This window comes from Ciconia boyciana, chromosome 22, assembly GCF_034638445.1.
Source record: "Ciconia boyciana chromosome 22, ASM3463844v1, whole genome shotgun sequence".
NCBI lineage: Eukaryota > Metazoa > Chordata > Aves > Ciconiiformes > Ciconiidae > Ciconia > Ciconia boyciana.
In genome coordinates this window covers 398854-415379 of record NC_132955.1, presented here as the reverse complement: position 1 = coordinate 415379, position 16526 = coordinate 398854, and the positions used below count along the sequence as shown (strand labels likewise).

General features: G+C 58.9%; 2 protein-coding genes across 5 annotated transcripts; one reads left to right on the top strand and one right to left on the bottom strand.

Moving 5' to 3' along the window:
• Positions 1 to 3769: 3769 nt before the first annotated feature.
• On the top strand, positions 3770 to 7466 carry G6PC1 (glucose-6-phosphatase catalytic subunit 1). Its single transcript, XM_072885870.1, has 5 exons — positions 3770 to 3999; positions 4682 to 4791; positions 5609 to 5717; positions 5940 to 6055; positions 6593 to 7466. The coding sequence occupies exons 1-5, from the start codon at positions 3770 to 3772 to the stop codon at positions 7102 to 7104; spliced, it is 1077 nt and encodes a 358-aa protein (XP_072741971.1). The 3' UTR covers positions 7105 to 7466.
• Positions 7467 to 7788: 322 nt separating this feature from the next.
• AARSD1 (alanyl-tRNA synthetase domain containing 1) lies at positions 7789 to 16526 on the bottom strand. Of its 4 annotated transcripts, none has more exons than XM_072885630.1 (13): positions 16342 to 16516; positions 16138 to 16260; positions 15903 to 16062; positions 15308 to 15389; positions 14787 to 14943; positions 14577 to 14693; positions 13735 to 13865; positions 13499 to 13565; positions 13225 to 13316; positions 12684 to 12738; positions 11998 to 12092; positions 11693 to 11824; positions 7791 to 11214 (listed from the first exon to the last, which is right to left on the bottom strand). In XM_072885630.1, exons 1-13 carry the CDS (start codon positions 16378 to 16380, stop codon positions 11199 to 11201), a joined length of 1266 nt encoding a protein of 421 aa, XP_072741731.1. In that variant the 5' UTR covers positions 16381 to 16516; the 3' UTR covers positions 7791 to 11198. The 4 variants fall into 4 exon arrangements, with proteins under 4 accessions (XP_072741733.1, XP_072741730.1, XP_072741731.1 ...); XM_072885631.1 differs by having other exon boundaries at positions 15308 to 15365; XM_072885632.1 differs by lacking the exon at positions 16138 to 16260 and having other exon boundaries at positions 7789 to 11214; positions 16342 to 16526.

Genomic DNA, 16526 nt, shown 5'->3' with positions numbered 1-16526 from the left:
TCCCCTGCACCAGGCTGCGCTGGGGACACTGAGGGGCTTGGTGAGGGCAGTTCAGCTCCAGCCCCACAGCCCGGCCCTGGCACGTGGCTGCAGACGCCAAGTGCTGGCCAACGTGTCCCCGGGGCATGGTGGTCATCCATCCCCTCTGACTCCTCGCTGTGGGAGCTGGGTCTGCCAAGCGCCACGCTGCGACGGGCTCGAGAAGCCCTAAGGGCAGTGGTGCGTCCCGCCGGGAGCCAGCTAGACTCGCTGCAGCACAGGGAAGGGACGTTGGGCAGGAGTGAGCAGCTCGGGGACATGGCTCAACGCGGGGCTGCCGTGATCCCTGGGTGCCCTGGGGTGACAGCAGGGCCATGGCCCAGAGGCATCTCCCAGGCCTCGGGGGGAGCAGGCGGGATGCTCCCCGTGAGGGGGAGGTCGCAGCCGGCCAGCTCCCTGCCTGCCACTGCGTGCCCACTTGTGTGCGAGCGCTGCCTGGACTCTGCCCGTGTGCTGACGCAGGCAAGACCAGACGTGCTCCCGTGCTGGCAGTGACTCTGCCCGCTGCCCAGCCCCAGACCTTGCAGCAGGCTGGGAACTTTCTGGATTAAACCTTGGCACCGCATGCAGCACATTATGTTACAGCACCCACGTGCGCTGTGCCTCCCATAGCTGCATTTGGTGCCTTGGGAATCGTGGGGACACCGTGTCCCGGAGCCAGCCGCTGCCGCTGCAGGCACACAGCTCCTGGGCTGCCAGCTGGTCCCGGGCTCATTGCACACAGACCTCAGTGCAGAAATAAAGCACCGCCAGCCTGGCCCCGCTCCTCCCCAGGAAAGCCACCCCGGCCAGTTTGCAATGCACGTCCCTGGCCAGCAGTGCTGCCAGTGCGGCTGCCCGGTGCAGGGGATGAGCCAGAGCCTGGCATGGTGCTCCCAGATCCGGAGGTCAAACCGGCCAGGATGCAAAAACCTGCGGTGCCAGGAGGCCAACGGCCTCCACAGCCCCGGCCTGCCCCAGCTCCACACGGCGGCTGCAGGGCCGGGGATCTACCCGAAGCGCAGGGCACGGAGCTGGTGCTGGGAAACCTCTGCCGTGTGAACCCCGGCAGCTCTGGCACAAACCTGCCCCGCGGCACATGCAGCCTGGCCGCCGCGCAGGGGGACGCTGGCCCGCGCCGCTCCGCCAGCAGCACAGCTCTATTGGCAGCACCGCTCCGTCACGGCGCTTCGTGCTCGCTCCCGCGCCGCGCCAGCCCCCGCCGTGCTGGGAGGAAGGAGGTGGCTGCTCCCGTCCGGTTTCCTGGCCTCTCCCCTCTGCAGCCCCAGTTTTCCTGCAGTGACTTTTTCCAAGGGGCCTGGAGCATGCTAGTCCCCATCCCCCAACACCTTTTGCTCCCAATTTCTGCTGTGAAATCTCTCAGGGAGAATTTATTGCTGACTGTTTCAAAATATTTTTGACGCGAAAGCCAAGTCTGTTGCATTCCTTCACGCTGGCCAAAGCCACTCTTGGTTGAGGACCCTGGAACGAGCTGTTGAGGAATTTGTTTTGCAAGAGCAATTCCATTTCTGTGCAAACTTCTGCTTTGTTGGGGTTTTTTTGTAGGTTGGGAGCTCAGTCGGGGTGCTGGGACGCCTGGTTCCATCTCCACTGGGCGCAGCGAGGCCGGGCTGGGACGGACAGGGAGGAGCAGCCCTGGGCAGGGACGCGCCTGCGGCCGGGGCTGATCCTGCAGCGTTTGCCCCGCTTCCTCCCCTGCACGTGCATTTCGCGCTCACTGATGGCAGCTGGGAAACAGCTGCTTGGCAGGACGGCGCAAGCCCCCCCAGTGCTGCCTCCCCCCACGCACAGCCCTGGCCACCCTGGGGCTCCCCTGGCCCCTCTCCCCAGCAGAGCGAGGCTGCTCCGGTCGCGCTCCGTCCCCGGGGACGGAGTAGGCTCAGCCAGCCTGGGCCAAGGATGCTGAGCGCGGGGTCGGGCTTTGGCTGCGCCCACATTTGCCTTTGCCTGGGAGCATCAGCCCCGGTGTGAAGCAAGGATGCCGGGAGGGATCCCGGCTGCTGCGGCCGGATGGGCAGCTCCTCGGGGCTGAGGGCAGGCTGCCCACGGAGCACGCGTGTCGCTGGTCTGTGACGGCAGAACTGCCCTGGCAGCCCCAGCCGTGCACTGTTAAACGCGAGGCAGATCAAGGCAGATCTCTAATCGTCCAACTGCCTTTGGAGCACAGGCGTTTGCAAATACGATCCCTCTTCCTCGGCCTGGCAGCTCCAAGAGCGGTCCATGCCTGTATTCCAGGGAGGAAGGTTTGCTGTGTTTTTGCCTTTTAGAGCCCGGGGCTCCCCGGGCTATGTGCAGGCAAGCAGGTAGGATGCTGCCCGCAGCCCCCACCGCGCAGAGCCTGCTGTTTGTGGGCAGGAGTCGGCGCTGGCCACGACCTCTGCCTGCTCTGCACCGTGGCAAACAGCACAGGGTAGCGGTTCAAGGATCTTGACCTGAACTTTCTCGAGGAGGGAGATAAGTGATGCATTTTCACTGGCTGCTAATCATTAACGCCTCGTTGCCTGTTTCCCCTCGCACGGGCAGCTGCCTGTTTTGCTGTGGCAGGCTCTGGCCGGGCACCCCGCGCCGCTGCCGCAGGGCTGCGTGTCTGTGCGCTAGCAGCCGTGATGGCCGGCCAGAGCTGAGGAAGGAGGTTTCTCCTGCCAGGCTGACCCTGTGTCCTCGGGCTCCTGGAAATAGCTCTCCGTGTTGCGCATTCACCGTTACCTCCTGGGGAGGAACAGGATGATAAAGCTGCGGTGCGGGCACTGCTGCCAGCAACAGCATGGTGTGGCCAGCGCGGGGAAAGGCTGTGGGCAGGGACCTGGCCCTGGCAGGAGAAGTGGTGCATTTGGCTCTGTCCCCACAGCCGGGGTCTGACGGGGCAGTTTTGTGCAGGAGGGGGTTAACCCAGGGGAGCCGTGCTGGGAGGAATGCCTTCCCTCCCAGGGGACCTCATTTGCAAAGGTCCTTTAGCCCCACACCAAAGATCAGAAAAACATCGCTGGCAGCCAGGAGCTCCCCAAGCCTCGCTGTCTGAGGCTGCAGGGAGCTCCAGAAACGGCTTGGAAAGTTTCCCATTACAGAGTCCTTGTTAAATCAGCCTGGTGAACGCCATGGCAGCAAGGTGTTTTTTCATCAGCTGGCGGTTTCGGCTGATGCGGGGGTGGTGGGCAGCCTGCCCCCCATGCCACGCATGACCCAGTCCATGCTCCTGGGCACCCCTGCGCTGCTCCGGTGGTGCTTGGGGTGATGGCAGAGGGATGGGAGAAATGTCACAGCGCAGGGCTGCAGCAGCTCTGCAGTGCTGTTCACAGAGCGCGGGTGCTTCCATCTCCTCCCTGGTAACAGGGCAGACGGGGGGGTCAGCAGGAGCAGCTGAGCTGCTGTGTGGGCGGCAGGAGGAGCGGGGGCTGCAGCATCCCCCCAAATGAGGCAGCTGCCTGCACGCGGCGGGGAGGGGACAGCACGGGGAAGGGTTAAGGTGCTGGTGCCGGAGCACCCCCGGCTCCGTGCAGCTCCACACGCCCTCGAAGCCCGTTTTTCCCTTTTACGTAAGTTGTTCCAAACAAGTTTGTAACAACCCCCCGGTGATGCACCTTTGGCAAAAGTGGATTTGGGTCCAAAGATCAGCGTCGGGACAAGCAGCCTGCCCGCAGCAAACAAGAGCCCACAGCGTATAAAACCCCGGCAGCGCGGTGGAGCGCGGGACAGCCTGAGCCGCGCTGAGGGGCAGCGGCTGCAGAGGAGGATGGAGGCCAGCATGAACCTCCTGCACGACACGGGCATCCAGGCGACGCGCTGGCTGCAGGAGCACTTCCAGGGCTCCCAGGACTGGTTCCTCTTCATCTCCTTTGCCGCCGACCTCAGGAATGCTTTCTTCATCCTCTTCCCTATCTGGTTCCACTTCAGTGAGCCGGTGGGCATCCGGCTCATCTGGGTGGCCGTGATCGGTGACTGGCTCAACCTCGTCTTCAAGTGGTGAGTGGCCCTGTGCCACGGCTCCCTCTGGGCGTGTTGGCACAGCAGGACTAACGCGGGCCAAATGTACGCTCGCAGGATTCCGTGTCAGCCGGTCGCCGTCAGTGCCATCCCCACAGGCAGTGGGCTGTGGTACCAGCAGCCGCAGGGGTGGTGGACCGGTGCCGTGCCATCCCTGCAGCTGCATTTCAGCGTCCCAAGGTTTTGGGGCTGCGTGCGCCCACGTGCACGGGCTGCGCCCACGTCCCTGCGGCAGGACCTGGCAGCGTGGTCGGGGGGGTGTGCTGGCCGCCCCAGCTCTGTGCCTGCCCCGCAGCTCAAATCCTCTGGGATGCCCACGCTGCCTGCACGTGTCACAGGGACGGGTGGCCTCTGCCTCATGAGACAGTTGCTCTTGGCCTGAAAAAGACGTAGAGGGAGCAGACACCGCTCCTCTTTCTCAGTGCGTTGACTTGCTCCCAGGAAGTTCTTGCTCTTCCCCTTCAGGGGCCGGGGCTGGGGACACAGACGGGCAGTGTCGGCCATCGGGACCAAGTGGCCAGCTGGATGCTGTGTCTGTCAGGCTGCCCTGGACCGCTCATGGGTCCTTTGCCTCTTCTGTCAGGCCAGAGCTGAAACCACAGCTGTGCCCACCTGCTCTGGTGCCCAGGACCCCTACAGCCCCCATCTCCTTTCTTTTCAGGATTCTCTTTGGGGAGAGACCGTACTGGTGGGTCCATGAGACGGACTATTACAACAACACCTCCGCCCCAGAGATCCAGCAGTTCCCGCTCACCTGCGAGACTGGCCCTGGTAGGGTCCCCCAGCCCCGGCAGGGTCCCCCAGCCCCGGCAGGGGCAGTGGGCACTTGCCCAGGGAACCTGCACACGCAGCTCCCCACTCCGCATCTCGGTCCCCGCAGGGAGGGGGGTACTGGCACGGCTGGGGCCATGGCTGGCAGCCTGCCGGCGGCACATGCCCCTGGCTAGCTCTTGAGAGAGGGCCGTTATCGCCAAGCCACAGCACCGGCCCCCGCCGCACTCCTGGGGACGCCAGCCGTGCCTGGAGTGGGTGGAGGCAGGGCAGTCCCTGCACGGAGCAGACCTTGACCCTCCGCACAGACGTGGCGGTTCAGTACAAACCCCTGCCTGTGCTCAGCCACAGCCTCGGCCCGTGCCGGGGCCGTGCCCTGCCCTCCAGCCCCAAATGCGGGCAGCTGCTCCGTGGGGAAGGGGCTTGCCCAGGTCTGGAGCAGCTCTGTCTGTCCTTTGCCCACAGCTTTGCACAGGAGCCAGGGAAGGGCTGCAGGCATCCCCGGCGCGCTCAGCGTGAGCCCTTGGGGATGGTCGGTGCCCTCTGCCCAGGGTTGCCCAGCAGACCGGCCATGGAGCCAGTGCCATGCTCCCACACTGCCCCTGCCGTGTTGTCCTCTGCTCCAGCCTCGCCTGCGGGAATGGAGCTGGGCGCCTGCCATAGAGGTGGCACCATGGCCGCTGAGGGACAGGCGCTGGGTGCCATGCCACCCAGTGCCGCAGTCCCCAGGGCCTGGGCTGCTGCCTGGGACCCCTCAGGCACGCGGGCACAGCCTGCTCCGAGGGGGGGTCTGACCTGGGGCTCTCTCCTCGCCCAGGGAGCCCCTCCGGCCACGCCATGGGCGCAGCAGGCGTGTACTACGTCATGGTGACGGCCCTCTTCTCCACTGCCATGGGGAAGCAGCAGTCGAGGACACTCAAATACTGGTAAGCTGTGCTGGGCAGAGCCTGCTGCAGAGCCGATGGGCGTGCAGCCGAGCCCATTGAGACACAAGGCTGTGGGCAGACAGCCGGACCGTGGCACCCCAGGTGGGGTGTGCACCAGGACGGGCTTGGCAGGCGGCCAGGTACTGCTCGGGGTACACGATGGCAGCGCCCTGGGCAGTGTGAGCCGGGCCTGGCACCGACGTGGCCACCTGCCCCTCGCAGGGTGCTGTGGACGGTGCTTTGGACGGGGTTCTGGGCAGTTCAGGTCTGCGTCTGCCTGTCCCGAGTCTTCATTGCCGCCCACTTCCCCCATCAGGTCATCGCAGGGGTCATCTCAGGTGAGTGCATCGGATGGCCCGTCCCCTTCCCTTTGGCACGGCCGTGCTGGACCACAGCACCCACAGCGCTGACCAGGAAGGGTGCACGACCTGATGGACGCGTGCGGGGTCGTGACACAAAGCTGCGTCCGTGGCTCTGCAGTTACGGCCCTCATTGTCACAAGCAGGATGCCCTCCGGACGTGCCTTCGTCCCTACCCTATTTGAGGCACGAGTCCCAGTCAGGTGGGCAGGGAGGGCACTGCCAGCCGCTGCTGGGCTCTGAGGGACAGTGAACGTGGCCCGAAGGCACAGGCAGGGCAGGCTTGGGGTGTGAAAGGATCGTCACCGGTGAGGGAGCAGAATCACCCGTTTGTGAGCAGCGGGGCGCAGCAGTGGCTGCCGGGGCAGTCAGCATCATGTGGGAGCCCCGGGTAGCCCCCGGCACGTGTCCCCTCCTGGAGCGCCCGGGGCTGCAGGGGCCTCTCAGCTCCACCGCCCCGAGGCAGGCGATTGCTCGCTGATCGGCATTGCCTCCTTTCCTGCTTGTTACTGGCAGGGATGGCCGTGGCCAAGATCTTCCAGCATGTCCGCTGCATCTACCATGCCAGCCTCCGCCGGTACCTGGGCATCACCTTCTTCCTCTTCAGCTTCGCTCTGGGTTTCTACCTGCTGCTGCGAGTGCTCGGCGTGGACCTGCTCTGGACACTGGAGAAGGCGCAGAGGTGGTGCGCTCACCCCGAGTGGGTCCACATCGACACCACCCCCTTCGCCAGCCTTCTCCGTAACCTGGGCATCCTCTTCGGGCTGGGGCTGGCCCTCAACTCCCACATGTACCTGGAGAGCTGCCGGGGGAAGCAGGGCCAGCAGTTGCCCTTCCGCCTGGGCTGCGTTGCCGCCTGCCTCCTCATCCTACACCTCTTCGATGCCTTCAAGCCGCCCTCCCACATGCAGTTGCTCTTCTACGTCCTCTCCTTCTGCAAAAGCGCAGCTGTGCCACTGGCCACCGTCGGCCTCATCCCCTACTGTGTCTCCCAGCTCCTGGCCACGCAGGACAAGAAAGCTGTCTAGGGGCATCCCCGCAGGTAACGGTGCGCCCGGGCAGGCAGCTGCCCCGGCTCTGGGCTCAGGGGCAGTCACTGGACCATGGGTGCACCCCAGCCACTGTTTGCTCCCCGCTAAATCTGCACGGACTGACTCCACACTGGGAGCAGACTGCGAAGGCTGGGCTGGCGGCGCTGCTGGAGGGCTCCCGCAGCACGGACCCACAACGCCAGTCGTGCCATAGGCTTGAGTGGTCTGCAGCCAGCTGATGGCACAGCGAGCCCCACGCTCCCAGGGCTCTCCTGCTGCCCCTCCTGCACCCACGGGTGGGGGTCATCAGCCTGGGACCCAGCCGCAGCGGGGGAAGACCTTGCGTTCCCCTGCAGCTCATGGGGACATGCCACCTCCACGCTGCAGGGCTGGGGATGGCACCACTGGGTGCAGAGTGTTCACCCATGGGTGCTTGGGGTCTGCTGGCGAGGCAGCTCTGTTACAGAACAGGCAGACGCTGTGATTTGGAGATAAAGCACCGGGGTGCGGGAGCCCCCCAGCCCTGAGGTGTTCAGTATTCACTGCTGTGTGAAGCAGCATGGGGTACACATATGCATATGCGTGTATACATATATAATGCGTATCTATATACACATATACATATGGGTGTGTCTGTAACCAAAAAGTATTTTATTAAAGCTGAAGGTGTGTTTAGCTGGTGAGTTCAGATGTCTCGCTGGCCGGTGAGGCGGGATGGGGGATCAGCTCCCGGGCGCAGGGACTGCGGTGGGGGCTGCTGTTGCTGTTGGAGGAAGTAATCTCTCCTGGGGTGCTGCTCCTACCATCGCCTGCAAGGCATGGTCAAACCACCAGGAAGGGCAGCACCAGGCTCCCCAGTCCTCGGCGCCTTTCACCCTCGGGTGCAGTCGGACACGGCCAGCAGAGTGGGGGCAGGGGGGACAAGCTGCTTTTTGCACTGTTTATCCAGGGTTTCTGGGCGCACCTTGTGCCAGGAAGAGGGACACACTCGTGTCACCTCTCTGCTTATGGAAACAAGCACGGCTTAGGGACCGCCTGGGCTGCACTGAGCCCCAGGCTGTGGGGACAGAGCTGGGTGCTGGGTGCTGGCTGCTTTGCAGGGACCCGGTGCCCAGCGCTGGCTCAGCCTCCAGGCACCGCGTGCCCGAATGCCGGGTCTGCCCTGGGTGCAAGAAATGGCTATGTCAATGTGGGGTCAAGCTGCTTTGCTGCTGCTGGCTCAGCTCTCCTGGCAGATGCGTCCCGGCCCTCCTGCCTCAGCACCACGCTCGTGAGCAGGAAGCCGGCCGCGGGTTCGCCCTGCTGACTTCAAAGCTGTACAGGCTGTACAGCCCGCCAATTAACTCAGTTAGTAAACATCCTCTCTCAGTCTGAGATAGTTTAAAATAGATAGGAAGATACAGATACTTTCTTCCTGCCAGACTGTATGTGTGCATGTGCAGTATCTCCCCCAAAACACCAGTTCCTGCAGCATTTACCCCGTACCCAGCTATAAGCACCAGCGGTGTTCGCTGTGGTGCACCTGAGAAACCCCATCTCCCCTGCCCAGATCTTGCAATGCCTTTGGGAGACAGTGTCCAGCAGAGCCGTGGTAACATCTGTTGTCTTGCCGCGGCTTGGATGGGCCTTTACCGCACATGGCGGCAGAGCGTGCAGGCTTTGCAGCCTTTCCCAGCCCTCTGACGGGAGCCCTCCCACCGCCGAAACAGAGAGCTGTGAGGCGAGAGAGCACCTTCCCTCTGACCAAACTGCACGTCAGCAGAACCCCCATGCTAAAACCCATCTATGCTAAAACGCTTTCCACGGTAAAGTTGCTGTAAATCTGGCTTGGTACGGAGCCCAGCTGGGGACCTAGTTCTCTGTAGAAGGCTTACCTAGCTCGGCGTGCGTGCGCGCGCGCACACACACACACACACGCACACACACGCGCTCGCACACACACACACACAGAGTTTCCTCCAGCTGGGGAGCGGGCAGGCTTGGCCCAGCGGTTATCCCAACTGGGAAGAATGGGGACGGGGCAGCCAGACCCCATGGAGGTGGCCGCAGCAGCCCCCTCTCTGGGAGCGCGCCGTGCCCGGTGGGAACAAGGGCTGCTGGTCCCCCCCGCAGCGGAGTCCCAACAGGCGCTGATGGGCAGCGCAGCCGTGACCCAGCGCCTGCTGCTCCCCAACAGCTGGCAAAGGGCTCGGCTGAATGGCAACCGCGCCAGCCGCGTGCGGAAACCCTGTGTGCTGGGGCTGCTGCTGTCCTCCGTGTTCATGATAGATAAACCTCCTTAGGACAGAGGTTTCTTTTCTTCTGTTTCTCTGTTTATTGCCAACGTCTGGACCAAACCTGTCATGCCACTTCTAGCAAGAAGGGGGAAAAAAAATCCCACATTACCTGTCATGCTTTTTCCCCACTGTGGCTCCACAGCGTCCTTTAGTGTCTGCAGCTGAGATTGCAACAGCTCCGGGACCCACCCTGGCAGAAAAGGCAAGCTGAGGAAACTCTGAGGAGTAGCTCTGCCTGATCCCGAGGGAGTTTACATCTGCGTTAGCTGGAGAAACTCCTGGTGTTCAAAAATGGACCGGTAACAACTGCACCCCGACCAGGGACAGGACTGGTACCCGATGGCGAATGATTTCCTGCCCATGGGGCACCTGCTCTCCCCTCCAGCAGCTCTCTGCCCCGGCTGATTCAGGACCGTATCCTTTGCTGTGCTTGATCAAGTCTGAGGAAAGCTTGCCACTATCCTGGCCGAGGTGTCAGGTGAGGAAAAGCTTCATTTTGCTGAGCGTTAGCGATGATACTCGCTCAGAAATGAGTTTGGTTGCTGGAGACTCCTGAACTCAGGTACTGTTGTGATGGGAGCTCGAGAGGCGGATGGGAGATGACACCGCTGCAGAGGGATGGGAGGTGGGGGGGGTGGTCGTGACCTTGCTCTTCTCTTCGAGGGCTGCCCTGCGGGAGGACAGCTCAGGGCTTGCTTCCGCTGTCAGGTACCCCACAGCGAAGGCCAGGTGTAGGAGCGCTGTAGCGGACGAGGAAGACGCTTTCCCAGTAGTGGCGAAGGCAAGGCACTGCCAGCACGGCCTGGTGCCGGTGTACCCATGCACAGAAAGCTGCAGTCTCTACTTAGGGGACTGCAGAAGCAGCTGGTGTTGTGAAGGAGAATGCTCAGGAGCTGTAGGCACGAGCTTGGACAACGTCACATTTTGCAGACTAGCACAGAAAGTGGCGTGAGTCGGCTGTATGTCAAGACCCAGACTGACACTGACAGACGTAATGGTACAACCTAGCCGGGCTTCTTCAGGGTACTGTTCGGGCCTGAGTTTCCTGTAGAGCTATTCCTTATCATGTAAAAGAGCCAAACATAAGATACTATTGCAGAGGCAGGGGAAAGGCTACTGCTGGGGAGAAGAGAACGGTAATGAAAGCTCAAGCTTGTGGCAATAGAAGTGAAGGAAATGTTCAGGCACACACCTACAAGAAATGCCCAACGTACAGCTCAAGCAAATGACTTCCATACAGTTTTCTGTCTGCTGGCAAAACAAAGCACTAGGTGGCTGCTTCTATCTGCATTTAATTCTCACGTACAAAGAGTCAGCACATGTGTGTGTTAACACAGTTCTGCCAGGCCAACTACAAATGGATGAAATTCCCTTTTGCAATAACGTACTTGATGCTGCCACAGTGGAGCTTTGGGACTGCAGCAATGAAGCTGGTGTGACCCATCAGCGTCAGAGCTGGGTCCACAGTGACTGCTGCCCGGGCAAACCGCTGAGTCCAGGGGTCAGCCACAGCCCTGCGTGTTGGCCAGCCGCAAAGGGCCCCGGCAATGGCATTAGCACAAACATCTTCAGACCTCCAGCACCTGCGAATTCCTGAGTAGCCAGGAAAAAACAGTCCGTTCCTTTTTTTTTAAAAAGGGCTCACGGAGACTTGTCCTTTGGTGCCCCCTCCTTTCCTTGCTCACAGGCTTGACAACAGCATCTTCTTTTCTTGCCTCCTGGTTCTATATCAGGCAGCTGTAACTGGTGACCAGCTTGGTTTGGTCTTTAAGGGGGATTTACTGATCTGAACATCCCTCCAATTCCTGCCACATTTCATTCCTTCTTCTCCCTATAAAATTTCAGCAGCAAAAGCTTGATTCATTTTCTCTGCGCTTGTTGGCAAATATCATACTCAAACCCTCAGCTTCTTAACAGTATTCTGATTTTTTTAAGTGCATCCAGCTTATTATAAATAAATACGCTCACAAAGCAATTACTCCTCAGCAGTTGGTACACAGCAAAAAGCCACAATGTACTGCAAGCAGGACAGCCCCTCTCTTGGTTTTAGGAAGCCTACAAAATGGTTAAATAATGACTACTTTTAATTACTTAAGAATGTGTGCCATTTGTCTGGGGAAATGAAAAAACCCTTGCAGCAAAGCATGGATGGCAGATCCCCTCCCCCAATTTTCCATGAGCACCAGATCAGCTCACACAGAGCATATGCACACCAGCTGTTGGTTTCATGTCTTTATTCTCTGGGAGAGAAGTTGGTGGAGCTTATGCAAAGCAGGGAAGACAGCCCTACTTTGAGAATTGTTTCTTACGCTTCAGGGCTTCGATGGCTGATGAATTCCTGGAGCAGAGCTTGCACTTCTCCTCGCCGACTCATCTTGGTTGCCTTGCCCTGAAAGCGGCCTCGCTTCCCAGCTCCTTTGCCTCCCAGCAGCTCTGCCACCCTGCAGTAACAACAGTACAGGCTGAAGGCCACTCACTCGCAGAGAAGAGAGTGGCCTGGCCTAACCTGCTCCCGAGAGCAAACAAGGATCCATGCCCTAATTATACTGCTCAGCTGCTTAGTCTGCAACATTAGAATTCTTCCTAATTTTAAAGAAACTATAGAACATATTACCTGGGTCCTAAATTCTCAACTGCTTCAACAGGTCCAGCTAGAAGAAAGAGTCCTGCTTCTTTTTCATCTCCCACAGTCAGGAACAGCAGGGTTTCCTGTGGACAGAGAGATGGATCTTGCTCCACAATAACCAGTGCCCTCCTTGCCTGGGAAGAGGACAGAGACACTGGCCACAGGGCCTGTCCAAGCATGCAAACAATTCAGAAGTTTGTGTGCATTACTGAGACAGAGACTCCATTTGAAGAAAGTAAAAGGGAGGGTGGGCTTTTGAACCTTTTAAGCTCAATCATATGTTGTGGGGGACACAACGGGTACTGGGGTATCCTAAGTTAAAAGGATATGGTTGTCAGCTGGACTAGATGATCGTTGTAGGTCCCTTCCAACTGAAACAGTCTATTCTATTCTATTCTACTCTACTCTATTCTAAAACAGCCGATGAGGTTCTGTACAGCTCTTTGGGGGGGCAGGCTCTTCTCCAGTGCTCTGAATTTTCACTGTTGTATTTCTTGACTGTTGAGGATTCCCGTGCAGACTGAGGCTGCTGGGGACAATAACCTCACGTAGCTTTTGAAAGGAAACAGACCTGTAGCTTGTGACTATGGTACAAACAGAAGCCTGGCCCTGCCTGTGCTACAGCTTGAATGAAGAAGCCAGTGGTGTCAGGTTAGTCTTCATCAGTGACTCACCTCTGTCCCAATCTCATTAGCGATGATATTCATAAATTCAGAGTCACCCTCTTTCCTGTATGGATGGGTAAAAAAACACTTCAGAAAGAAGCAAAAATCCCCTCTAGAGTCCAAAATATCAATCAGAAACCAAAGGCCTGATCAGGCCTGGGGTTTTGGCCTCTTGCTGTTAGGATGGAGATTAGTTTTTTTCCATATATCTAAATCCTCATTGTGCATTCCTGTGGACATATTAGGAATTATTTAAGTGTTTATCTTTAAGAAATAGAGCTCCTCAGTTTTATTTGAAAATATCAAGGGCAGAGAGAAACCAGATAGACACAGTTATTTCTTAGCTATAAAACCAGAAGAATTCAGTGACCGAATTACTAACACATTCCTTTAATTACACAACCTTCCAGCAGGCTGAGGCAGTTTAATTTTCTATTCACCTTGTTTATATTCTTCCTTGAGAAACAAGCCTGAATAGGTGTCACGGAGATGCAACTGCCATAAAATGTGTAAGGTACCATTTCATCCTTTTCCCTGAACTCCCCCATACCTGTGTAACACAAACAGCTGACTTTGAACAGGTTTGCTCCTGAAGTCCCGGGCTATCAAAACAGCAATGTCTCTAAGCAGGTTCAAGTTATTCTGAAAGAACAGTAAATAAATTGTACTGCAGATGGAGAAGTCAGCATGAACACTGAGTTGTGTGAGAGGTGGGAGCAGTTTTCACAAAACCTGACGTCTACAATTCAATTCCCGGTTATCATGACTAAAGCTCAGGTCTACAGGAAGCAGCCACAATCTGCTTTTCTCAGCCATCCTCATACCTTCTGAAGCAGCTTCACAGAACTCTGCAGTCTCTTCACAGCCTCTACATGCTCACCTGGTCCATTTCTGAAAGAACAAGGAGAATTTGCATCGCCACTCTGAAGGACAAAGAAAAGATTTCTTAAAGGAGCAAAAGGAGATATAAAAAGCCACGCGTAGATGTATCCTGAGGCTTATGTGGTATTTGTCAGAAGGAACAGTAAAGATTAAATAATCGAAGTGGAAAGGGTATTACTTGAGCAGTGAGGTTAGAGCCTTCTCAGTACTGTGACTTTGTTCGATTGACTTCAGCACTCTGTTTCCTGCCAGGAAAACCAAGTTGGTTTTGTTCTTTTTCCCTTTTTCTGTGCCAAGGAGTTTAATAACCTTAAAAAGAAAATCACCCAGGTCAGAAAAGAACAGTACTTTGCTTACACTCACACAGGTGGTCAGTTCCTACTAGACTATGCCTTGTTGTGAATACTGGCTCTCTGCCAGTGAAAATAGACTGATTAAAATCACCATAAGGTCAACATACAAAAAAAAAAAAAGGATGGTGATACAGTGGAATTAATACAATTTGCTAGCCATGGGCTGCACTCTGCAGTGCATCTGGATGTCTCTGCTGGGATACAGACTCCAACAAATGACTGAAAAGACAGAAACTCTTAAAGGCAGCTCTAGAATTTTATCTCCACCTCCCTGCACTGAAGATTTCTCATTCATGACAAACACTCAAAAATTATCAGAGCTTTAAGCAGAGGGAACAAATGGCTAACAACCCAGCAATGCACCGCCAGACTGGCAATATACCACGTGCCCTCCACAGAGGCATCGTCAGTTCAGCAAATATCATTGCTACAGACAAGGGCTGAGTTCTGTCACAAAGAAAGAAAGAAAGAAAGGAGCCTGACCGAGTGGACAAAGACTGCCAACCTGTGTGCGGCCCTGTTGAGGCTCCCCCAGCACGGGGCTTCTGCCACCCCCTTTACCATCAGGACAATTTCCAGCAGAGCCTGGATCTCAGGGACTTCTGCTGTGCTAGGTCTGAATGTGCGGAGTGAGGCTCCCGAAGGCAGCTCAGCTGCAGCCCCCCACCTGCAAGTCACTCAGGTTGGAGACATGAGTCCCGCAGCACATGTTGGAGTCTATGCCTTCGATGTCAACAACTCGCACTGGCCCCGCATGGTCATCTGGCAAACCACGGCTTCTCACCTGGCAAAGGGAGGACAATGGCAAACAAGGCGACATCCGTGCCACAGTTATTTCGGTCCCACGGACATCATCAGTTCTCTCCCCACCACTCACTGTTTCAATTTTCGGGTCATCTGCAGCCAGTTCCCTCACTGTCACAGGCACCCTCTCCCGGATTTTCTCATTCACACTCCTCTCCAGGGCCTCTACTTGCTCTGCTGTCATGGAGGGGGTGTCCAGCTCAATGACACTTCGCTGACGGCCCAGCTCCCTGCACCGATGAACAACATCTGCTGCTGTAGGCAAGACCAGCTGGAAGGTCCCTCTGTGCAGCACCAAGTGCCATCCCACTGCGGGGAATGTGGTGACTGAAACAAAACATACTTCCCTCCCCCCCTGTTATTTACAGAGCACCAGACGCATACCAAACACTTGGGAGGAGGACAAGACAGAGCAAATACTCTGCACAGCTTCTCTCCAGTTCAGTCACCTCTCCCAGGCCCTCTGAGCTCGGGTGAAATGTCCCAGGGCAAACTGCTTTTGATTTATCAATGTTCAGCTCCTTGCGGCCCAGCACGGTGGCACATGCCAAACAAGGTAAGGCTGGGGTCAAAAGGAGCCTTTTCCCTGCTCACCATGAAGTTGTCTGGAATCCAAACATCTGTTCTGCGATGGCAGTGATGAGATGCTGTCCTGGAAGAGGCGTGCAAGCAACAGCTTTGAGTGCCATGGGACACAGGAAAAGAGATTTTCAGTCGGACTGTATTTTTCCTGTTGACGTTCCCCCAGCGTTTGCAAACGCCCAGGCGTGTGCTCGGCGCTGTGGGGCTTATGCTGCTGCTCTGGAGCAGGCAGAAGAGACAGCCATTGCCTCGTGGGCTTTGGGACCCTGCGAGCACCATGGCGCATGCTGAAGACTTCGAAGCAGGTTGAGCTTTTCCTTCCAAACCTGTTCACAGCGGGTTTGCTCACAAGCCAAGGAGAGCCTGCGGGGCAGGCGCCTGCCTTCCCAGGCGGCCCGGGGACGGCCTGTGCGTGCAGAGCTGACCCAGAGCACCCCTGGCCGGGGGGGAGGGGAGGGGGGGAGAGGGCAAGCTGGGCACCGACCGCCCCCCCGGCCCGGGCCCGGGCGAAGCCAGGCGAGGCCACCCCAGCCGGGGCCCGCGGCAGTGCTGGCCGCCCCTGCAGCGAGCTGTTCCCGGAGGCTCCCGGTCGGGCCGGGGCACGGACCTGAGTGCTGCTGCATGTGGTCGAAGCGGCGCTCCCAGTCCAGCGACAGCAGCACCTCGGCGCCCGGCTCCAGCGCCGCCGGCACGAAGTGCACGGCCTCGGGGCCCCGCCGGGTCACGCGCAGCACCGGCACATCGCCGATGAGGCCGCGGTCGTCCGGCTGCGGACACGGGGGGGGGCGTCAGTGCCGCCGGCCCGGCCCCGGCCCCGGCCCCCCGACCGGCCCGGCCCGTACCTGCCCGCCGCCCTCGGGGAAGAGGATGGTGTCCTCCAGCACCACCTGGAACCCGCGCACCGGCTCCCCGCCGCCCTCGGGCCGCAGCTCCGCCGCCCGGCACGACACCACCCTGGTGGCGAACTGCAACGGAGACGGCGGCGCCGTGAGGGCCGGCCCGCGCCTCCCCCGCGCCGCACCGCGCCCCGCCTGTCCCGCCGCTACCTGCCGGGCCCAGCTGTCCCGCTGGCACTGGAACACCATGGCCGCGGCGGCGGGCGGGCGGCGGCGGCCGGGACGCGGGGCTGGCGGCGGCGACGGCGGCGGCGACGAGGAAGCACGCGGGGCTGGCGGTGACGGCGGCCGGGGAGGGACACGGGGCTGGCGGTCGCGGCCGCCGTGCCGCAGGG